The sequence below is a fragment of the Prosopis cineraria genome, unplaced genomic scaffold (genome assembly GCF_029017545.1).
Source record: "Prosopis cineraria cultivar Desert tree isolate PC_DT_omini unplaced genomic scaffold, ASM2901754v1 PC48, whole genome shotgun sequence".
Lineage (NCBI taxonomy): Eukaryota > Viridiplantae > Streptophyta > Magnoliopsida > Fabales > Fabaceae > Prosopis > Prosopis cineraria.
The window spans coordinates 58,569-85,038 of NW_026555378.1; the positions used below are offsets into that span (position 1 = coordinate 58,569).

At 30.5% G+C, this 26,470-nt stretch overlaps 1 protein-coding gene across 1 annotated transcript; it reads left to right on the forward strand.

Moving 5' to 3' along the window:
* The first annotated feature begins 13,471 nt into the window (after positions 1–13,471).
* Positions 13,472–16,228, forward strand: LOC129295105 (transcription factor MTB1-like). The gene has a single exon (XM_054933582.1). The coding sequence runs from the start codon at positions 13,979–13,981 to the stop codon at positions 15,866–15,868; it is 1,890 nt and encodes a 629-aa protein (XP_054789557.1). The 5' UTR covers positions 13,472–13,978; the 3' UTR covers positions 15,869–16,228.
* The last annotated feature ends 10,242 nt before the right edge of the window (positions 16,229–26,470 follow it).

A 26,470-nucleotide genomic window follows, 5' to 3' on the forward strand; every position in this document is an offset into this window, starting at 1 on the left:
TTAAATGTCAAAGGGTGTGTGGCCTTGAAATTGAGTGGCAACACCTCCATTCCCTCTTGCCAAACTTTTATTAGACGAAGCTCTTAATTGCAATAGAGATGGTTCTGGTCTTGAGATTAGAAGTGGTGTTAGCTGACCAATGTTGCTTTTGCTTTGCTGTGTTTGTTAGTTTTTTTTTTCCCCTGGTTTTTTGGCTTCAGGTTGTATTTTAGGCTTTCTTTTCAGTGAGTTTTTTTGTGTGTTATGTTGTAATCTTAAATCTTTAGGATTTTTTTGAATGCCTTTTTTTTGGCTTCGGCTATTGGTAGTTGTACTTCTTTTTTTTCAGTGATTAATCAAAATGACTTTGTTTTGGCCAAAAAAAATCAATTTAAATCATTTACATTTTTATTTTAGCATATCCTGAAATTATATTATCAATAAAGATTAAATAAAAACATGCAAAAGTAGGTGGACAATTAATTTTTTTAATTTACTTTATTGTAATATATTTAGAACATGTTTCCATATGTGAAAATAAAAAATATATTTATAGAGTGAATGTTCTTTTAAGAGAAAAAAAGCATATTGCTTTATGATTTAATGTCATTCTCAACAAATTTATTTTATTTTAACCCATCTTTTTATATAAATACTCATTCCGTTAAAAAATATAAAATATTTTGACTAAATCTCACATCCAATAAAATAGTTACTTATCTTCAAATTAACTCTATTTTTTATTTCAATAGAGTGTTTCACTTTAAAACAATATAAGGTAATTTATTCAATAGGGACACTTTAAAAAAAAGATAATGATTATATTTTAAAAGATTAAAAATATTTTATATTTTTAAACATTTAATCCTTAAAAAAAATGCCTTGTACTTTATGAAAGGAGTACATAAATTGCTCATCAACACTGTATATATTACAGTCACTGTAACGGTTTGATGACTGGATATAGGCACAAATTAAATTTTTCATATCGACTGAAAAAAACCCAAACGAAAAGAATTACCATGAGATATCCAGATCAATGCAAGCCAGGGATGTTTGAGTTGAAAAAGTTTTGCCATAAAAGCCTTAATCTTTTGTGATACTGATTTTTAAGTTTAGCATGTGGATTTTAAAAGTCCTTTTTTTTCCTATCAAAACAAGCTTTTATAAAAATATACTTTTGAAAGAACTTTTGGGTATTAAATGTGATATTTAAGCACCTTCTAAGTCAAGCTCTATCAAAGTCAAATGTTTCTTGACAATATAAATATATATATATATATATCAAAGTCAATTGCTTCAAACATTAAAAACTAATTAAATAGCCTATTTTATATCGTGTCCAAAACATTAAACTATGTGTCACTCCTGGATTACTAGAAGGCCTATCATGAATTGATCCAAATTTATTGGTAAGTAACTTGAAGGTTATTAATTAAATTATCATAATTTAGTAAACCTGTGATTAATCAACCTTCAACTTCTATGTGCCTTAGGATGTAGTCCATCTAGAACCGGTCCACCTCTAACTCTAAATGTGAACTACATGCCTTTTTTTTTTTATTATATTCTAAATACAATTGAGCATTAAATGCAAATATATTTCTTAATGAGAAGTTGAGTATTGGTTTGCCACATTACATCACGAGAGAGTAGCCCATTTCACTAAAATTAACTTCCATTAGTTCCTTGGGTAATTTTAAATTAACCATTAATCATTATTTCTACCATGTATACCGTACAGTTATTATTTGCATTAGGTTTTTTGTGTTTTTTCTGGTTTTTGTCTTGCTTTATTTTAACCCTTTTCCTAACTGTGCATCAAAAAAATTGCATTAGCCCTGCAATTGTAAGGGCCTGATCTAGTCAAGTAAGATGTTAAATTAAACATCAAGTAGTAAAGAGCACGATGGGTTTCTCATGCATGCTTTTTGTTGACATGTCAACATATATCATGATTTGAATGGGTAATAATTATGGGAAATTGATTGTGTTTTCTTTTTGTTATTAAAGCAGGTTTGATCAACGAAGAACGAATACTTAGCAAGTTGCAAACCCCAACCTTGTCGTATTGTGAATGGTAGCTATTATGGCTTCGTGTTATTCTGTGTGTGTTAAGATTGACGATGTTTATCTCTCAAGGCGATGTGGTGCCCATCAAGTCAGAATGAATATAGGATATTTGAAACATGATAAACATTTTTATATAAATTATTAATATTTTAAGTATCTTAAAAATTTTGTTAACTTTATAAACCCACCATGTATCTCTTGTATTTATAACTAAGAGGCTGTCAGTTAAGTTCTAAAAAGAAGAATTAATCAAAGTTAGGTCTTTAATAAAAAAATTTAAAAATAAATTGTAAATATCAATTCAATTAATTACAAATTTAGGAGTCCTAAGTGTATGAAAGATATTTAAATCCTAATTATAACTCTCAATTTGTAATGAAAATTCTTCTTTGCAACTGTTCAAATCAATATTTTGTAACTTTTTTTAAAAAAAAACTTATCTATAATATAACTGTCATTAGTTCCTTTTTTTTATTTCTCCCTTTATAATTTAAGTAATACACAAAGCCTGAAAAATATTTTCATTATTCGTGATTTATTACAAATAATATGCCATATTAAAGTAAGTATATGTATAAACAAGAGTGAAACTATCAAGCCTACTCAGCATTATATTATTTTTTATCACTCTCACCTTCCTGGGTCAATTCCATCTAAAATGTACATTTAAGCACAATTTATTATAACATTGCATTATTTTTTAAAACAAATCCATTTCTTCAAAAAGTTTTTAATGTTCCTTTTTTTTGGGGGGGGGGGCCAAAGAATGTTCCTTTGAACAAACTGAAAACCTTAATGTTAAATATGAATAATCATTTTTTAATGTAAATCAACTGGTCTTCTTCTTCTTGTTTTTTTTTTTTACCGTTTTGGATATAACAGAGTCCCTGCTGGTCATGGACTTGAATATACTTTCTTGGATTTGTATACCGGCCCAATACTATGAACATGGCCCAGTGTCAGCTTTCGTATTGTGAGATTAAGTGCTGGCCCAAATATAGCAAATTCTTTGTTAGGCCCAAAAAAAATAATATGAACATAAGCAATTATAACCCAAGAAGTTGAGAAATGTCCACTCATCGTGTTCAGCATTTTAAAGGAGATATTCTTTACCATTAGGTTATTAGCGGACCCTGCTCCTATGCTTTAAAAAAAATGGAAATTTTATATTATCAAAAGAGTTCTCAAGTGTTTGGTTAAAAACAGAAAAAAAAAAAAAAGAGTTTTCACGTGAGCCTTCATTTTTGAGCTGATATAATTTTCCTGGATCAAAAGTAAGACGTGGACAACTAATTTCGCCGGGGGAAAAAAAAACAAGACAGAAGTCAAGACCCTGTTCATATGACATAAAATAGATAAAATTATCCTGTGAAGTTAAAAAAAAAAAAAAGAATGAATAATTTTGGATGCAAATGTATAAAAGAACATGAGGGATATTTGGCGTTTTCATGGTTGGTATATTTGCATCCTGACTCAAGCTTCTCTTCTCTGCTCCAATCTATTTAACTTGATTATTGGAAAAGTCTACTTTTCTGTAGCTATTTTAGTCACGGGTGTGTTCTTCTTAGTTCTCATCTCACTAGTCAAATATTAGGGAAATTCAAAAAGTGTTTTTTTTTAAAGAAAAAATTATTTCATATCCGCGTCCCTTCCACCGATGTAGATTTTCTCTGGTCAATTTTTTTAGAAAACTATAAAACTATTTTTTTCCACTCTTTTTAACTTGTTACATCATGAATATATACAACATTGTTTAACAATACGCCAACCAAAAAGTCAACATAGCTAACAACGCAGGCGAAGGGAAAGGCTTAAATTGAGGTCGATTAATATAAGCATGGATTTGTGAGTCCATTTCCGACGAGTTTAAAATTTTAAAGTATTCTTGTAATCATCGTGATCCTTTTTTGACCTTATCGGTCACAGTGATTAAATAAAACTAACGCGTGTCATAATTTTGAGGTGCACAGGTCTTTCTTGTATTCTTATGGTTCATGAATGCTCTTAGACTTTTGAGGTTCTTATATTAATATCAACAGGATTTAAATCCACACCAAAAGCCTACACTTGTTGTTGTTGTTATTATTATTATAATTTTTTAATTAATGCAAGGGCTGTCATGTCAAACCGGCTAGAACGTAGGAAGTTTAACACATTATGTCAGCAAACAAAAAGTTTCCGATACATCCAAAAGATTAATGTCATATTTACCTGGCTAGCTAGCTAGCGAGACATTTAATTAGTGCAATTATTTAATGTTTACTTGTACACACTTTATAATGTCCAATGTAACAGATTGGACTCTTATGGTGAGCTTTCTAATCTTATAAATCATATATTCATATTTATTGCCAAATAATTAAAGTCTTTATTTTGAACTGGTCTCAAAGCCTCGACGCTGTGTGGTTGATTTTTTTAAAAAAAAAATGTGTAAATGTTTTGAAGACATAGAGTACTGTGTAAAGCTGGAAATTTAAACGGACCAGTTTAAATAAGCTCAATCAAAATAGGCTTATATTCAAACAGACTTGACTCTTTAAAAAGCTTGAATATCTAAGTTCAACCTGAATTTTTTAAACTTCAGGACAGCTCGAATATTCAAATTTTATTTTTAAAATTATTTTTAATTAATTTTTTTACTTTAAAATTAATTATTTTATTTTTTAAAAAATATAAAATATATATTTTTATACTTAAATGATGTATAGGATTCAAATATATGGTATTTTAGTATAAAATAACCTAAAACTTAAAGAATTAATTAATATTTATTATATTTTATATATTTTGTAAAAATAAAATTTTTTATTCATAATATTCAAGCCAAATTCGAACCCGATTGGGCTTGGTTTAAATTTTTTCAGGCCTACCCGAATAGGCCCAAGCATAAAAGTATCATATTTTTTCAAGTCCAGTCCTAAATTTTTTTTGGACGGATTCGGGCTAACCCGTCGAGCTCGACTTGAATTATTGACTCTAGTACTATGAGATCTGTGCGGCGTTAAACATCCAAATTCAAAATAAAAATAAAAAACAAACAAACCTGAAATCGCAAATGAGAAGTCACGATATCTATGAAGCTTCCTCGCATCTGATGACCGTGTGGAGTGTGTGTAAATCAACTAATTTAAAAATTAATATTACTTCCAAATTTATCTATTTATTTCTTTGGCCAGACTTCCAAATTTATTTATCATTTAGAAGTATTTTATATTCCCTCCTGTCTCTAATATAAGATAAATTTTAAAAGTTTGTTTATCTTTTATACTTCCCCAGTCCCAAAATTTATAAGGATTTTTTGACAAAATTATACCTGTTAATGAAGTTTATTAAATATAATTTATAATCTTGATTTTTTATGAATGTCCAAAAACACCCTTCACTATTAATTTTCATACTTTCACACAACCCTATTACTTGATTTCATTCAACCTAACTCATAGCTTAAAAGTGAATTTTTAACCCTTCTTTGTTTACATCTTTATAGGAACGATATTTCTGAAATATTTACACTTGTGACGACTCATGTGTTAACAGTAATATTTGATAGCCAACACAAATATAGAAAATAGTGAAATGTCTTATAAATAAAATTAAAACTAATTTTTTTTCCTTTGAAATATAAATAGGACCATAGGAGTATGTATTTAGCTTTGTACACCTAATGTTATATTTAAGAAATAGGACCATAGAGTTATATATATGCCATGATGCATGGACACATGCCATGGTATAGAGCATACAAAAGGGAAAATTTTGGGAACATGGAGGTGTGCCGTGACGCATGATTCTTATGTCGTGGCGCATATCTATAAAATGACCATTTATCACAACGCATAGACACATGCCACGACATATAAAACAAAATGTTGAAGTGAAAATTAGGGTTATATATAATAATGTCCACACCTCCAGAGACTTAGACATGATTTCCAAAGGTTGTTTAAGGCTAGCTTTGCTAGTGTTTTAGGTAATTGAAGGAGATTTAGCCAATAAATGAAGATTTGAATATATTCAATAGATTTCCTTCAGTTTTTTTTGCTTCCATTCCCTTTTCTCTCTTCGTATTTGACATGGGTGTTGAAAATTTAGATATTCGTTGCTCTTTTCTAAACATGAGTAGCTAATCTTTATGTGTTAGGATTATCTCAAACCTTCATATCCTCTCTTTTGAATGACGTGTGTGCGCGTTTATTTTATCTTATATTTAATGCTTTCAAGTGATAGTTATCCCATGCTTAATGCTTTTAAGAGTGTGAGTGTGTATGTGTGTGTTTGTTTGTTTTTATCTCATACTTAATGCTTCTAAATATTTGGTCACCATTTAAATCATTTTGTTCATATAAGTGGTACTTGAAAAAGATAACTTAGATATAGAACTTGAATAAAATAACATTGAACTTGAAATTTACAAAGATAAATAAATAGTTTAGTTAGTAATATAGAGATATGATATTAACCCTTCACAATCAAATTAAAATTAGTGCTTAAGACTTGTTTTCACTAATTATTTTTAAGAGATTACGAAATTTTAATGTTAGCAAATATATTTGATTTAGACTTGAGAAAGCTTTTTCAAATAAATTAAAATATTATACTAGCGCTTATTTTCATTATAAATTGTTTTGAGAGAAATTAATCAAAGTCTTACAAAATACGAAAGAGAGAGGTAATCTTAGGTATTTATCTATTGAATTTGTAGTTTCAATTAATTTACTTGTTTTCAAGTACCTCCTTAATCTAATTTTCATAATTTCACACAACCCTATTACTTGATTCCATTCAACTTAACTCATAGCTTAATAGTGAATTTTTAACCCTCTTTTGTTTACATCCTTGTAGGAACAATATCTTTAAAACATTTACACTTGTGACAACTCATATGTTAACAGTAATACGTGATGGCCAACACAAATATAGAAAATAGTGAAGTGTCTTATAAATAAGATCAAAATTAATTTTTTTCCCTTTGAAATATAAATAAGACCATAGAAATATATATTTAGCTTTGTACACCTAATGTTATATTTATACTCTTTGAAATGTACAAAGCTAAAATATTTAAAAATTAATTTAAAATGAACAATAGAGATCATTTCAGTTTAAATATTATATTTATTATTATAAAAATTATGATGTTAAATCTAAACTATTTAGAGTATATCTAGATGCTATGTAAAAATTATAAAAAAATTTAATCTTAAATTGAATCGTCCAGATTATACCTAAATTGTTCATAGTATATCTAGATACTCAAATTATAAAAAAATTAATATTTAATTGAGCCTTTAGATTAAATTTGTACTTGTCAGATTGATAATAACCAAAATGATTAAAAAATTTATATTTATTAAAAATTTATATTTTCATAAATGTAATTAAAAATAAAAAAAAATTAAATCTGAATGGTTTAGATCTCATTAAGAATGATAAGTACCATGATTCTCATTCTTTGATGAGTATAAAAGACAATTTAAATTCAACATCATAACTTTTTATAATTTTTATATTGACAAATATAATATTTAAAATATTTAAAAATTAATTTAAAATGAACGGCAAAGATTATTTTAGAACAAATTGAAAGGCCACGATTTAGCCACGTGGTGATAAGCGAGCATTGAATGCAAACGCTTCGACTTTCCCAGACTAGGATCCAACGGTGAGCATTGAATGCTTTCACGGAGCAGGATCGTCTCCCCCAAAACGACAACGTGATTGACATGAAGAGAGTGACCACCACGTCATCGACGGAACTGCCTAAAATATCCCACGGCGTGGCTCTTTCACTTACCGAAAAAAACGCGGATCTAAATGCACACGCTAAACACGTTACCGAGGCATGCCCAAATCCCTTTTCCATCTATAATTAATTAATTAAATTAGAACAAATTTTCTGTGTCATCAGTATTATTAAGATAAATATTTTAATAAAGCCGGACCCACTAAATGCACTTCACGTGCTCCCTTATGCGGGCCCCACACAGGCGTGGTCCCCCACCCCACTGGATTCACGTGCATATCATGTGATCCTCACGAGTCTCATCCCGCTCCGCCCTTTAGATGGGCTCAGACGGGGACACGTGGAGAATAGTATACGGACACGCGGCACGTGGGAAGTGAGAGGCCCTATGAAACGTGGTGGTTTTTCGGAGAGAGCAATGATGACGGGAGTAAACCGTCCATAATGCGTGACCCCTGCGGGAAGACTGAAGAGTGAGAGAAGGAGCGCGGCTGGATTCCCGGCACGCGCGACGGAGAGCGTGGTTGGGAGAAGTACGGTTTCGTTCTCTTTCTTATCCAGACGAAGCGGAATGAGCGTGCTTTTAAACAAACAAGCGGTGAATCTTGTTTTCATGCTTTTTAATGTTTCTGGATTCTGGTTTTGCGCAGCGTAGACTCATCTTACATTACTGTCCTTTCCTTGCTTGTTTCCCCAACGAGGACTATTTTCAGCGTTCTTTTTGTATATTTCAGGAGCAACTTGTCCAACCCCCAAAAAATAAAATAAATAAATAAATCAACACTACCATGCGATTTTTTTTGAAAAAACTATCAATTTATTTTTCTTCATTTTGCCTTCACATAATATATAAGGAATAACCAACAAAAATATGTCCAAATCATAAAAAATTGATCAATAATTTATAAAGTTATGAGTTCAAATTTTATTACTAATATCAAATTTTTGTTAGTATACAATATTTAAATATTTCTATAAGTGTCTTTGAGTTTAAAGATATATCCTAGTTTTTAAAATCTAATTTATCCAAACTTTTGTTTATAAATAGTGTTTAAAAAATCTAATTTATTTTTAAAAGGTTAACGAAAAGGATCTCCATGCAGTACACAGAATCTAATAATAAATCGTTCTATTTAGGATCTATAAAAAGTACAATTTCGATATAAAATTTATAGCACGCATTAATTATTAATTACTATGGGAAAATGCTCTTATAACTCGGTCATCCGAATAAAAGTAGTTCTGTTCAGTTAATCTTTTTTATCCACGATTTAAACTCAAGATTTCACTTGAAGGATATTGAACACTCAAAAGACTGTAAATTTTTCTCTTAATCAAAAAATTGTAAATTATGAAATGAAACATGTCTCCTTTTTTTTTATGGTACAATGATATATTTCTATTGATAATAATCACATTTAAAATATGACTATATATTAAACATAGATACTTTGTTAGAGGGATTTAAATTTTAATTCATTATATTATGAATAATCAGTTCATAATGTTAGGCTCAATTCTTTATTGATAGTCTCTTTCAATTTTTGTACTCTCTCCATTTTTTAAATATAGAATAAAATAATTAATTCACATGTTTTAAACAATCCGATTAAGTATAATAATTATGTATGAAATTAAAAAAATTTGGACTAGATTATTCCTATAATTCATGGAACAAATTTGTCGGGTAAAAGTAAACATTAACTTTATGAGAATAACTTAAAAAAAAGGAGATAAATATTTCTTAAAATTTGCAGTTTTACTTATAAATAAAAATAAAGATAATGCTATCAGATTTTTCCTTCCCATATCAATTAAAAAAACAAAGAAACAAATAGTGATTTTTTTTAATATTAAAAAACGGAGTAGTATGTCTTATGGTGCACTCCAACTAGAACTAGAGCCACCTTTGTGTGTTGCAATTAAAGATCTCTGCTTTATCCGTTAAAGCTAATTAAGTACTGTAACCATTCTTTTTAAGTTAAACCTCAAACAAACCAAATTAAACCCTGTATTGGTTTCCTAGGAATATATACTTTCTGTGCAACTTTCAACATAATCATGACTTCATTAATTAATGATTAAGCAACTTTGATTGTGTTTTCTTTTCCATAACAAAGGTTTGATAATTATTAATTAACATTGATCAGCAAGTTGCTAGCCAATTAACCCCACCTCGTCATGTCACTCCTTTTACTTTCTCCATATTATCATCCTTACTCCTCCAACTTGTGCCACCATAATAACAACAATGAACAAATTAAATGAAAATATTATAAGGTAGTCCATGAAATGAATCTGAGGAATGATCGTACCTCTCAATGAAGATGAATGCAAGTTGTGTCAGTGGTTGTTACCAATCTTCGATCAAATTCATAACTAAATAATAAAGACGTTAATTCTATTTTTTTTTTTGGCCAGATAATGATGGCATTAATTCAAACATTATTTATTTAACTATAATTGATAGTAAACATTAATTCTCCAATTAGTTTATAGAGAATGTACATGTTATGAAAAAGATGATTTGTAATTTCCGTATACCAGATAATATGAAAATACAAGTCAACTTACCCTGTTAAATTAATAAACCGGAACAGATTAATAAACCACGTTTCATAGACAAACTTAGTAATTAGTATAGCCTCTACCAATCTTCGATCAAGTTCATAAGTAACTAATAAAGACGTTAATTCTTTTTTTTTTTGGCCAGATGATGATGACATTAATTCAAACATTATTTATTTAACTATAATTGATAGCAAACATTAATTCTCCAAGTAGTTCATAGAGAATGTACACCTTATGAAAAAGATGATTTGTAATTTCCGAATACCACACAATATGAAAATACAAGTCAACTTACCCTAATGAAATACTTCATTTTAATTAGTTTGACTATAAATTTAATCATTAATAATTGAATTAATATTATAATTAATTCAATAATCGATTCAATTTTCGGTAGTATAAGTGCTAGATAAAACGGTCCATTTTTGTTTTACTAGTATTCATACTGGTTTATTATTAACAGTTAGTAAACTGTTGATAATGATAAGTAAAATTAAGTGTAATATTAATTGTTTAACATTTTTAAATAGCGTCCTTCTGTTCGTTATTTAATGATCAATGATCAGTTCATTATAACGAGTAAAATTTTATTTATCAATGACATATAAATTATTCACCACGACAAATAAAATCATATATAGATTATATTTTGAGTTTTATGAATAATGTTGAATATTTTGTTAATTTTATTATTTCCAATATATTTACTAGTTAAAATTTAAGTTGATCCAGCTTATTTTAGCAATATATATTATTGACTCAATAAATTTAGACGGAATTACACATAGCTGAAAGCTCTCATAAATGTTGATCATGTGTAAATATCTTTCTTAACCATTGAGACGTCATAAAGAACCTCACTTTCTTTTTTGATATTGCCATCTAAGCAATTCATATTTAAGCATTGTCCAATTTAATTGGAACTAATTTTTTCAAAAATATATTTTATATTTAAAAGAACTCAAATTTAAAAAAGTATTTAAACAGCCATAGCCCTTTTTCTCTGGAGAACCAAGATCTGTTAGTGCAATGTTATATTTTTAACAGATTAATTACTGATTCGCATGGACATGGTCTTATAGTCGGTGAGGGTTGAACGGGAGTAAATTATTTTCCCTTAATGGCCATCATAACCTAATGATTTCTTTAAAAATTTTACTCTTTTCATTGAAAATATAAAATATTTATTGAAATGTCATGTGTTAAAAAATATAAAATATTTTTAATATTTTAAAATATAAATTATATATATTAATTATCACATGAAAGAACAGATTGTCATAACCTAATGATTTCTTTCAAAATTTTACTCTTTTTATTAAAAAATATAAAATATTTATTGAAATGTTAGATGCTAAAAATATAAAATATTTTTAGTGTTTTAATATGTAAATTATATATATTAATTATCACATGAAAGAACGGATTCTCATAACTTAATGATTTCTTTAAAAATTTTACCCTCTTTATTAAAAAATGTAACATATTTTTTAAAAGATTAGATTTTAAAAAGTTTAAAATATTTTTAATATTTCAATATGTAATTATTATATTTTTTTAAAGTATCCTTGATAAATCAATTATTTTATGTTTATTTTAAAGTAAAATATTTTATTAAATAAAGGTAAATTATGATAATATATTGTTAGTTTAAAAATAATTAACTATTTTATTAAAAGATAAAATTTAATTAAAAATATATTATATTTTTTAATGAAAGAAGTATTTTAGAAGCAAATACAGACATCAACATATGATTACTTTATTACAAATATATAATTGTATATCCGTATAGGGATAAAATCACGATCAATGTAAACTAAAAGAGATTTGTCATAGTAAAAAAAATTATAACTATTTAAACAAGAGATATTAAATTATATAACAGTAGAGAATGTGTGAAAATAACAAAGATTTCTCAAGTTCTTGCTAGAAATAATAAATAAAAAAATAAAAAAATATTTTGTTGGTAAGATAATTTATTTCACCAACCTGCAAGTCACATGCAGTACTTGGTGTACAAGTTATTGCGTGCAACTGTTACACACGAGTATCATGAACCTATATAACATGTCACAAATTTATTATCTTACCAACATGAGACATCGAAGTAATTGTTTCATTAAAAATGAGTAAAAAATTAACAACCGAAAAAACAACAAGTCAAAGAAATTAAAACAGACACAGTTAGATTTGGCCTATAACTTTTTTTAAAAAAATATGGCACATCTTTTATAAAAAAAGAATTTATCATAACAACAAGAATAAAGATCTGAACCCTCTTTGGTGTAAATTCTCATTTTTGATACTTAATGAACAAAATTATCTCAAACTAGAAAAATATTAGTCATTGAACTGATTAAATCATTAAATCAAAACAAAAATATTAAAAATTGAAATTAATCAAATCATTAGTTTAAAAGATAATAATTAAATTTGGGAGAATGACATAGAGGTTCGAAAAGGATTAATTAATTTAAATTAGATACCAAGTGTTAACTTTTAAAAATTTACAAATTTATTTTTTAATTTTACAATTATATTGTGATGAATTTGTAAATTATTTTTAAACTTTAACATAATTGAATAATAAAATAATTTATTTTTTTTATTAAAATTTAAAATATAAGTTATAAATTCATTATAATAAAATTATAAAATTAAAAATTTAAATTATAAATTTATAAAATTTAGTATTTAAAACTTAATTTAAATTAAATAATCATTTTGATACCTCTCACTCATTCTTCCTTAAATTTGTAGTCCGTACATTGAATATTAATAAAATATTTTATTAAATTTATCAAGACATTTGTTTAACTGACGTAGTTGATCCAGCTTCGATTGTATGATAATAACAAGGCTCTTTCACACGGATAAACTTTGTCCAGTTTCTCTAAAAAGATCTGGAAAGCTGGAAATCGAACTGCGTAGCGGTGATTTAGTGATTAAGAGTTAAGATTAAGAAGAAATAGAAACAAAAACTGAAATGAATGTAAACGTTGCCGACTCGCTCTCAACATCCAATCTAGTAACTCTAGTTAATACTTAACCTCGTTTGACCTGACCATGGTTCAGTGTTTTGCAGTTACAAGTTAGATTAGGGAGCGCAATAAGCCTCAGGTTCTCTTCTCTTCTCGCTCATTGCATTTCTTTTCATTACCCTCACAAAATCTTCACAATCTCCTCCTCCTCTTCCTTCCCTGTGTTACGAAGGAAGGAGGAAAATAAAAATATATATAAAGAAAAAAGCGTTTTCGTTTTCATTTTCGATTCCCGAAACGCCTGCTGTTTCTCCTCCTTTGTGAAATGTCTTTTGTTCCTCAGACGGTTGCTCTCACTGTTCTCTCGCTTCCTGTCATTGCCTCGTCCTGCTTCTTTTTGCTTTAAACTTGTCGGCGTGAGTCCAATTTCTGTTCCCAATATACAGTTGAAATGTTCGAGATCTAATTAGAGCCATCGTGACGGCGTTCATGTGGGTTTTTCGATTTAAGCTGACATGGAAACCGGGACTATTTTCACTGACTGGTGGGGTTCTTATTCTTAGAGGTGAGAATCAATCAAGGGGTTGAATATCTGGAGATTTCATTTTCTGGGGTGATCTTGTTTGTGATGGAACAGATGAGGATTGAGGTGGGTCTGGGAGGCATGTTGTGGAACGAGGACGAACGAGACATGGTTGCGGCGGTTCTGGGCACTCAAGCCTTCGATTACCTGGTAAACCACTCAGTTTCGAATGAGAATCTGTTAATGGCCATGGTGACAGACGAGAATCTCCAAAAGAAGCTGTCGGATCTCGTGGAGCGTTCAAACGTATCGAATTTCACCTGGAACTATGCCATTTTCTGGCAAATTTCTCAGTCAAAATCCGGCGAGTGGGTTCTGGGTTGGGGCGATGGGTGTTGCAGAGAACCCGATGACGGAGAAGAAGAGGGATTCAAAGGAATCCTGAGCCTTCGCGTGGAGGACGGGGTGCAGCAAAGGATGAGGAAGAGGGTGTTGCAGAAGCTTCACACGACCTTTGGCGGTTCAGAAGAAGACAATTACGTGTACGGATTAGACCGTGTGACTGATACTGAGTTGTTCTTTCTCGCTTCCATGTACTTCTCTTTCCCTCGTGGCTATGGAGGTCCAGGTAAGTGTCTTGCATCTGGTAAGCATTTATGGCTCACGGATGCACAGAAATCTCCAGTTGAGTACTGTGTGAGATCATTTCTGGTTAAATCAGCTGGAATCCAGACCGTGGTTTTGATCCCTACTGATAGGGGCGTGGTGGAACTGGGTTCCGCCAAGTTGGTCAAAGAGAACTTAGAATTGTTGCAGGCAATCAAATCGGAGTTCTCCATTGAATCCACATTCCCGAGGGCTAACAAGTCAATTCCGCCGCCTCCTCCTCCTCTGGCTCCGGCGACGACGGGGAGAAGAGATGAACTCACCATATTTCCGGCCTTAACCGCTTCTGACAAAGTTGAAGTAGTCCCGAAGATTTTTGGGCAGGATTTGAACAAGGCCAACCCGGTTCGAACCAATCATTTCAGAGAGAAACTTGCTATCAGGAAAATGGAGGAGAGGCCATGGTTAGGTGGAGGAGGAGGAGGAGGAGGAGGTCATCAACCCAATGGGCTTCATCCTCGCAATGGTGTTCCACCTTCAAGCTGGACACCGGCTAACAATGGCGTGAGGCAAGGCAGTCCTGTTGAAAGTTATGCACCTAGATTGTCGACGAGCAATGTGCCGGTTCTGGACCTTGTTAATGGGGTTAATAATTATCAGGTACAAAGGAAAGCGCCAATGCAGATTGATTTCTCAGGAGCTACTTCCAGGTCTGCTGTGACTGCTGTGAGACCCAATGGCGGCGAATCAGAGCAATCTGATGCTGACGCTTCGTTCAGGGAGGAGCTGCCGGGCGGAGGAGGAGGAGCCGATGAAAGGCGGCCGAGGAAGCGCGGAAGAAAGCCGGCAAACGGGAGGGAAGAACCTCTGAACCATGTGGAAGCTGAGAGGCAAAGGCGCGAGAAGCTGAACCAACGGTTCTATGCTTTACGAGCTGTGGTGCCTAATATCTCCAAGATGGACAAAGCCTCTTTGCTGGGAGACGCCATCGCCTACATCAATGAGCTCCAGGCCAAACTCAAGGCCATGGAATCTGAGAAAGAGATAATACTTGGAAGCACTTCGACTTCAAGGGATTCATCAACGGAGCCCAACTTTATACAGATTAATCAAACTCGTCCACAAGTGGAAATCCAAGCTGGCGGCGACGAGGTCATTGTGCGGGTGATCTCACCAATCAATTCTCACCCAGTCTCAGGAGTGATCAAAGCGCTTAAAGAAGCAAACGTGAATGTCTTGGATTCAAAACTCGCTGCCGCAGGTGAAGCCGTGTTCCATACGTTCGTGATCCAGCCTCAAGGACCTGAGCAGCTGACAAAGGAGAAGTTGATTGCTGCATTTTCCGGCGAATCCAACTTATCGCAGCCATTATCATTGACTGGCCATTAACATAGAGTCCCATAGGCATGAATATGATACATAGAGAAGAACAAGAATCAGTCTCTGAAAGAGGTTGCTCAGAAATTTTGTTATACAGCAACAGGGGTAGTAGCAGTAGAATCATCTCTATTATTTTAACCAGGTAGAGCAGCAAATTTAAGTGTTGTCTATAGTTTTTATTTATACACAGGGTTATTAGTAGTGTAAGCAGTATTCCTGCAGGTTCCTTTCTTTCTTTCTTTCTCCTTCTTTCCTAGTTTAGCTCTACATGGTTAAAGCCTTGTTTTCCTTTTTCAGTTCTAGATGCTAAAGTTCTTGTATTCATCCAAGATCTGTGCATAAGAGTAAAAGTATTAGTAAATTCTTCAACTGCTAGTGTCACCTTAGAATCAGATCTCAAGTACAGTTCAGGCACTCAAAAAGATCTGCTATTTTGCCACCAAGAGTGCTTAAATTAACTGTCCTGAAAATGTAGCGGTCTTAATGCTGGGTTTGAATGAGATTGGGTCCGATCACGAGATTTCGTGTATTAAAATATAAAACATTTTAATAAAAAAATTATTAATAATTTTTTTAATATCATCATTTTTATATACTTTTTCTCTGAATATAAATAAAAAAATATTTTTAAAAATTTATATTTTTATTTTAAAAAATAAAATTATAAAGTGTATTTTGATCTGTTTGATATTGATAATTTATGTATAGATGTGCCGGATATTTACTTATTCAACACTGATTTCCTTCAAGGAAGGGACAGCAAATTAATAGTGAAAGTCGTTTTTCTTGATGAATGGTGTACGCGGTTTCATGGATAGAGTTGCCATGTCATGTTTTGTCTTGCTTGCTTTTCGAGTTTGTCTCTGAAAACCAGCACGTGGACCAGCCCGTAGTGATAAAAAGAGGGAGTGGGGGAATTGAAAACATTTCATTAAATTTGCTCATGTGTGAATTCAGATATGTACGTTGTGTATACTGATATACAAGTATTGCCGTAACTTGTCTGGATGGGAATAAAAATGGTTTCGTCTTCTATTATGTTCTTTAAAATATACATATGGTAATTTTTCAGATGATACCTTGGGTTGTGCTTTTGTGAAGTACAGCATCAGAGTCTTCAAATTCTAATAAAAGGCTGTCAACTGCTCAAAAGTAACGTTTCTGCAACAGAGGGGGCAGTCATGGGGCAAGCTTTTTTCATGACTGAGAAAAATCTCAGCGTGAATTATTTGCGGCCATGATTTCTGCAAGGAATGAACCATAATCTAAGAAAATGTAGGTTTAAGATTCTCTTGTCAATTGAGAAATCTATTTTCAGCGACTGCTTGATGGCCCGCCAGCTTTTTAACTATAAATCATGAATGTTTTCAGTATAATCTTTCCATTTAAGAAACACTCACATACTATATATTCATGTGTTTTGAATATGATGATATAATGTTATATTTTCTTTAAATTATAATATAAAATATTTTTTAAAAATTTTACTTGATTTAAAATATAGAGTATTAAGTAATTTTTATAATTATTTTTTAACTAAACATTTACTTCATTTATTATTATTTTTAAAAAAAATATTGTATTAAAATTTTAATTATCATTATCAAAACACTTGAATATGATATTTAATAAGGATAAAATTTAACAAATATAATTTTTTTAAAAAATTAAAGTTTTAACTAGTTATAATACACGAGTATATATATATATATATATATATAACATTTTAAATTATCAAAACATATAACATCATACTTAATGATATGAATGTTATAATAAAATGTGAAATCTAACTATTAATTCATTGTGTATGAATTCTTACTTTCTCTGTTAAAAAATGTAAAATATTTTTAAAAAGTTAAATATTAAAAATGTAATGAATTTTTAGTTTTTTTAAGATGTAATCATTAGTTTTTTTTTTAAATACTCTTATTGAATAAATTAATTTATATTTATTTCAAAGTTAAATATCCTATTAAATAGAAGTAAATGTGAAAAGATATGATTAATTTAAAAACAAGTAACTATTTTATTGAGAATGAGATTTAATTAAAAATGTTGTATTCCCTCCATTCAAAAATGTAAGTCATTTTTAATCAAATCTAACCTCCAAATAAATTAGTTACGAACTTTTAAACCAACCATATCTTTTCATATTTATCCCTATTAAATACATTACAATAAATATAAAGTCATCATCAATAGGGACATTTTAAAAAAAGACAAATATATTTTAAAAAATTAAAAATATTTTACATTTTTAAATATCTAACTTTTTAAAAATAATTTATATTTTTAAACAGAGGGAGTATATTTTTTAGTGAAGGGAATATGACTTTTTCTTGGTTAAAACCCTATCCAAAATGTCTGACACCCCGTGCTTTTTAAAATTATTTTTTTAAATTTATTCTTATATTATTTGATATGGGCACGGGAAAATACTATATCGTTAAACCTTTTCCGCTTTTCATGTAAAAGAGGTTAAGGCAAAAAGGAAAAGACGAATTTTTTTATTTTGTTTTGTTTTGTTTCATGGAGATAACTACTTCGTAGTATTGTTGGTATGTGAAACATGATTGAAAGTGTTCTAAAATTTAGATCCGAGTATTACACTTCTTCTAGTACTTATTATAAGATACCTATTTAAAAAGAATGATGGTTCCTCATATAAAGCATTTGATGTAATATAATATGAGTAAAATTAAAATTTATTTTTTAATATAAATTTAATGGTTTAATTGCTTCTCTTTAATTTGGATGTAGTGGTTAAAGTTATCTTGTAACAAACACGGAATGAAATATAATTTAATTGTGTTTGCTCTTTTTTTTATATTTATTGTTGGGATTTGTTCCCAATATCTGAAGCAATCAAGAGAGGACTTTACTTTGATGAAGCGCATGAAAAGAGAGGGAGAAGAAGCAACAGAAAGCATTGATACTAATTGTAGGCCGTTGCTTTGATGTTTCAGGTATCTTCTCCTTCCTCAGAAAAGAACCTACGCGCTTCAAAGCGCACCGACTCAAGCAAAAACTTGCACCTAATTTTCGCTAATTTATTATTTACTGCCCCAGTAATTACAATATATTTTTCACTCTTCAAACTTGACGCCCCTACATGACAATAAAAATATCTCAAAAGACTGTAATTATACCTAAAAGCTAAAAGTAAACTTATCACCAAAGTCATGATTTTTTAAAAATTCAATAATTCGTTTTATGTTTTTTAAAACTTAATATTAATTTTTTATATTTTGGCTTATTATAAAAAAAAAAAAGGCAAGGAGGATTTAGAGCAAAATTGAAAATGCATATAATTAAAAAAAAATGCCAGAATAGAGTGGGGCCATGATTGGTGGTCCAGAGAGAGAGAGGGGGGGTGGAGGGGGGAAGGCGTGAGGTCGCAGTCGCTGGCATTATGAAATGCAAAAACGTTCACGTGCTGGCCCCTTCCATCCAATTAGTTTTGTCGTCCCAAACAATCATGTGGTGCATGTGTTTCCATTTATATCCAAGCATTTTATATTATTCTTCTTTCCTCTTTTCTGTAATAAAAAATAAATAAAATTTTAATGACAAAAACCCATCTCGCATGCCCTTTTGTTCTTGCCCCGGGAACCCAAACAACAGCAACAAGAAGTCATTTTCCTCTTTATTACTTTCTTTCCATTTCCATTTCCCCCATTTCTTACTATTATCAGTTCCCTCAACTTCCCTTCCCAATCTTCTCTCTTCAATTATTTATTACTCTTATATTTTATTTTATTTTTGTTTTTTATTTGGATAAAGTAGGCAAGCTGAAGCTTGAAAGTAGTCTACAGACAATTAAGGACTAGAGCATGTGCTCTCATTGAAACCCAACAATCCATTCTCCATTATATTAGAGTTCTTTAGTATTCCAGCACAAGCTTTGTGACCTTGTGAGTTAACCAAACCATCAATATCAAAACAAAGATATTCTGATGGTGGAAGGTTCCCCGTAGTCCTTTGCAAAATTTTAGAAATTAAATTTTTTTGGATGAAGGGTGCACGCTTCTTGGTCTTCCAAACATATAATAGTGCATCCTTGCTGCTTCTCTTCCCCTGAATGGCATGATTACATCGTGCTTTTCATATGTTCCAGCGAATGTTATCAGAGACACCTTGTACCAAGGCCATTTTTGGCACCTGCTCCTTCACTTGCATTCCATCTGAACCATTCAAGGCAAACCAAATTTTTTCTTTCTTTTTTTTGGTATATAGTTAAGATTAATACAACATAGCTAGACCTCCCGATCAAATTTACGATCTCTTTTTAAGTGAATAACATTCTCCTCTTTGTTGCACTCACAGGACAGGTATTATGTGGGGAAAGATCTCTTCTAGCTCTAAGAGAGTTAGTTAAAATTCTCTCTTGGCTAGCTTGCTAGATAAAAAAAAAAAAATTCTTTACAATTCCTTCCAAGGACCACAACTTTGTTATAGCCAAGAAAATCATAGGCGGCTTTAACTAAAAAATTTCCATTGAAAGCATTAACCCAGTAGAAGGAATCATCAATGCTTTCCTCAGGAGGCCTAATATGATGACCTTCGTCATTAACCAATCATAAAATTAATTAATTAAATCAATCATTAAAGCTATGGATCAACCTTGACTAAGGTTAATTTTTAAATTAACTTTGAAAGTACTAGGAATGATGGGATTCCAAAATTATTTAAAAAAGATTAATTATGTATAAATACTTGAAAATACTTAAAATTAAAGTATAAAAGTTTGCAGAAACATAAAAATGAGTTGAGCATTTAAAATGAGTTCAAATAGGAGTAAAATAAACATTTTAACAAAATTGGCACATCTATTGTGTTCTATTACATGTTCGCTGTGGCTTGTAGCACAGAGGCCATTCACTGCGGCCAACTATAGGATTCGCCGTGGTGTATGCACAATTACAGCACAAATTAGATAGCCATAACTGTTAGCTTTTAGGGTACCTAATTTATAGTTTAGACCTCCAATTAAGGTGGTCCAAATGTCCATACATAGGTTATTGAATAAACTAACTAATAGCTCTGGTCACACTCTAATCCATAATCAAAAGAGAATCCTAGAACACTTGGTGTCAAGAGAAGTATTTATACTAAAAGCACCAAAATCAAATGTACCCCCTCTTAAACCATTATCAATACAAACTTTATCACATAAAATACATTCAAAACTAAACATGCATAACAATTAACTTGTATTCAAGAGTTGTAAACATTCCAATCTCCTCTAACAAGGCTTGCCATCAACTAGGAGGCTACTTATGTTGGAGGTAAGATAACAATCCTCTTAATTTGTGCAACCATAACATATACCCACATGTATCACTAATCCTTATTCAAAAAGCATTAGAATTCATGCCACAAAGCTTAAGTCAACACCATAAACTCATGCAAATGTAGCATATAGTTAATACTTACAAACCCTTAGTTTTGGCAATAATGAGTATTCAATTATACAAATTAAGAAGTTATAGACTTTAATATTGAAGCTACGCGACTCTAGTCTCCATTGCTTCCCCGTAGCCTTACTCTTAGTGTTTTTTAAAAAGGTATTAATAAATGGGAGTGAGATTATACAATTTTAGCAACCAAGGCTCATAAATTCAAGTACATAAATACAAGCACATAAGGCAAGTAGTCACATTTAACAATCTATCGATAATCAACATGTATCATAAAACTACTGATCATTAATTACAAGTCATACAAATCAATGATGATAATTATGCATGATTATATGCGTTCTAGTCTAATTCCTTTCTTTGTATCTTCTGACTGAATCAATAGGTTATCAAATTATACAAGTCTAACTCATACGGCCAAATTAATCCCATTCTCTAATTGTAAAGGGTTATTTGACCAAAGTATCTACTCCTTACTCCCAAACCATGAATTCCCCTTTCTTAAATTATCGGGGTGTCATGATTGCCCAACTCACAGCATCCCCTATAGGAAATCAGTGATTCAAGGCGATATGATCACATATGCCATTTTTTAGGAACAATGGACAAAAATGCATTGTACTCAAATATGTCAACCATCATGCACAAATCTCAGTAGAGGTTACATCATGTAAATTTTTTATAATGCCATTACTCACTCAGGTGAATTCCCACCTATCTATAATCACATAGCATGCTCATGTTACTCAATGACATTCCATAAATGTAAACTTAACTAACTTATCTCATAATCAAGTGTATACTATCAAGCCAATGATAAATAACTAATATTTAAATTTCATGCCAATATCACAAACTCATGCTTAATGACATATTATCATCATGTACATAAATAACTTTGTTCGTGCACAATATCACCTTATCAAGTCATGTATTCATACTTAATTTTTAGCATCATGCCATAAACATTCAATCATTTAATCACATACATACATTCTCATATGCATGCTCATAAATTCACCTGCCTATAATAGACACACATTAATATTTCAATGGTCATAATGTCATCATCACATCATGCTTAATAACCACACACACTAAACCAAAACAACCATTTCATTTTATCATCAATAAACTCATAACCACATATCACATATTGCCTAATAATCAATAACATGCTTATGTAATCATATCATCATATTTATCACAATCAATAAAGCATACGGCTCATAATTGCAAATAATAATTATTTATAAGAATTTAACTCCCAGTCACCTGTATCCTTGGGTTACCACCTCAATAGTACACTTTACATTTTAAGGGAGCTTCCAAAAAAGCACAACAAACTCCAAGCAGTAAATATACAATTAATGATTAACAAATAGCATTAATGACTAATCATCATTAATTAACTTGAATCACAGTTGAAGCCTTCAACCCTTAATAAGCGTGATTAAGTAAAAACAATTCCAAAACTCACTCCCATTAACTTATTTAACTCCTACTAAGCTCAATAAACACTATTAGCTAATCTTATTGGCTTAAACTTAGTTATTTAACATTAAGGTTAACTCTAAACCATTTATTAACAACTCTAATCACTGCCATCAATAAAACCCAAGGATTAAAAATTTAAATAACCCTCATTAGACTCAATTAAAGTCTTATAAGTGGTTGGAACTTGGTCTTAATTTAGAAATTACTCTAACAGCTTAAAGTAGAAGAAGAAAACATAGAAAAAGAGTAGAAGAAGAAAAGAGAAGACTTAATTATAAGATTACAAGCTCCATAAAGTCTCAAATCACCTCCTATAACAAACCCCAGCAGAGCCCTCTTGCTTCTCTCTTGGCCTCCACTAAAAAACCTTACTTTTATTCCAACCTAAGATGTTGAACTTGGATGTAAATTTTTTATGCATCCACTTTAACATATGGCAAAATCTAAAGACTCTTACTTAACCCTATTAATTTGAGTCCAAAATGGTCTAATAGCCTCTTTAGCCCCTTCTAAGCCTTATTTAAGGTCTAAATGACCTAAATAGCTGTCTAAACTCTCAATTAACCTTTAGTTAAATAAAGTACTCATTAAATCTCTCAATTAATTTAATCTAACCTTTAAATTAAATTTTAAGATGTCATGCCTAAATTTCAAGAGTTTATTGTTAATTTCTTGTGGAAGGACATTTCTCCACTTCCTAACATCCAATTTCCTTTATGAGTAACAAAATCACCAATATCGATATGCTAATTGATGAATTGATCATTTATTATGGCATAACATATGAATGGTTGCTACAATCTTGCCCATAAATCGCATCAAAAGTTAATGAGCCTACCATTCCTTATTTTCCTATTCACTCTATTGAAGAATTCTTCACAAACATCATTTGTACTTTTCCAAGCTGGAAAAGCATTCATAAATGACTTGATTGAAGGAGTGATTCCTTTACTACATTTATATTTGGCCTTTATACATTTAACTCGAAGAGCATCAAGTCTAGTTAGTAAAACCTAGTATAGTTTCATGATATAGGCTATATTTTGTCTTCTTAATTCTTTAATCCCAAGGTCACCTTCCTTCTTGCTTTTTTTTAACCTTATTGCAAGCTATAAGATGTGTTTCTCTTTCGTCGCTATGACTATTCTAGAGAAAGCTCCTACTCACTTTTTCAATCTCATAAAGGATCCCCTTAGGGATAAACATTGTTTGCATTAGATAAGGAGGTAAAGTGGACAGAACATATTTAATCAAAACAATATGACCTATAATAGAAAGATATTTACCATTATAATTAGAGAGCCTTTTTTTTGGCACTTTATGGATGACAAGGGTAAAGACAGATCTAGTGACATGCTTATGAATTAAGGGGATACCTAGATACTTGTAACACACCAAATTTTTTTTTTAATAATTTAACTCAACCATAGTTGGGTTACAGCCACCCAACACATTTTTATATCAATAATTTCAATATAAAATATTTTATAATTGGCTTCAACTCACACACTATAACATTTCAGATAAATTTTTACCTCCCACATGCCATTAGGCTAAATCACATTTGTCCATCCTTATACTCCCAACAAGTAAACTAAATCACATTTGTCCATCCTTATACTCCCAACAAGTAAAATAAGCAATTTAGTCAATTTTCAACACAAGCCAGTTATTTGGCCTTATAATCATGCCATTTTAACCAATCCAAAGTAAACCAAATATTAAAATTACAGTCATCCAAATTGTACCAAAAATAGAAATAGTTTGAAAGGCATGATTACATTTATATATTCATATAATTGACAATAAACAAAAAAAAAGTCCTAATATTGGCAATATAACACATTATAAATCATAAATTAAATACCCAAAAGAGACAGTGGATCTATACCACTAAGCCTCTGGGACTCCTCCACGTGTCACTCGTGGCTCTTCTCCTGAAAATTGTTAACCACATAATGAGACTCAAAAGTCCCAGTAACCAAAGCCAATTTATGATAGTGTATACAAACAGTTAAGTGTGTGCTTACTAAGTGAGAATTAAAAATAATATAATTCCAACAAATATAAGAAATATTACAATACACACAAACAACCATCCTTATATCCCTCCATTAACCTCGAGCCGTAGCCCTCACTCGGTGCTAAATTACCCGGCCAAAGGTAGATTAGCCCGAGCCCTTACAAACCACCTATTGAGCTCCAATAGGGGCGTACCACGTGGCACATAAATACAACAATAATAGCAAGTCTCCCAACACCTCCCACAATAATCAAATAAATTCATAATAATATTGCACAATTATACAATATTACAAAATTCATAATTTTCTCAATAATCACCCAATTAACATGAAGTAACACTAATCACAAATTAAAAGCATGGTTACCTTGTGGCTTTTTCAATAAATTATTCCTTAAAATTTCTCTCTCACCACAATCTTCACCAGTAATACAATCTACAAATAACATATTATTTATAAATATTAGTTTCAATTTTTGAAACTAATAAAATAATTCTAATAATAGAATTAAAAATATAACATAATTCCTAATCTCAATCTTAATACAAATCTATAGTTAATACTATTAAGTATAATTTTTAACTCCTCTTTTAATTATCAATAAACATTAATAATCTAAAAATCAACTTCTAAACTAATTTCTATTATCAAAATTTTCTTTTTATTTCATAAATTCGTACCTAAAATACTCAAAAATTAAAAATTAAGTCTCTAGCTTAGAATCATAATCCTATAGCCATAATAATTCATTTCTCATCCCAAATAATCATCTAAACCTCAATAAATCAACATATATTTTCAGATCTAGTCTAGAATTTGATCCATAAGCCACAAATTCAAAGATCACCAATAAATTTATACTCTAGAATATTTATTATACTACTAACAACCTCAAAAACCATATTTATTCAACATAAATTCATCCCTCTTCCAGATCTTAAATTTTCTACCACTACAAACTCAGAAACAAAAGAAAAAGGATGACTAAGAAAAAATTTTAGAACACTTACTTAGTCTTGAAAAGCTTAAAATCACATCCTAAATATCCTATTAAAAACTCTTACCTTAAAACCCAGCACCGGTGAATTTGGCTCACAGATGCTCTCTCTGCCGAAGCTCACGCACGAAAGAAGGAATGAAGAAATGAAGGAACAGGTGAGTTTTTATAAAAATTCAGTGGGTCCCACATTTTTTTTAATTATTTTCTCTCTCTTCTTCTTCTTTTTTTTTTTATTTTATTATTGTTACTGTTGAGGCGGCGGACGAAGCAAATTCGTTTTCTTCTTCTTCTTCCTTTCTTTTTTTTATTATTATAATAATAATTTAATAATATTATTTTATTATTATTTTATTATTTTTTTATTTTTTTTAAAATTTTTTTTATTAAATTTTCTATTAACCCAAATTAACTATTAAAATTTATATTGGGATGTTACAATTCTCCCCTCCTTTTAGAAATTTTGTCCTCAAAATTTAAAATTAGTAACTATTAACTACTCACTTAATCAAAAAGACGAGGATAATCACGTCGCATACTGTCCTCGGTCTCCCACGTAGCATCACCTGGAGTCGTGCCCTTCCAAATTACTTTAACCAATCTAATGGTCTTGTTTCTTAATTGCTTGTCCTTGTAATCCACAATCCTTTCTGGTTCAGCTTTGAATGTC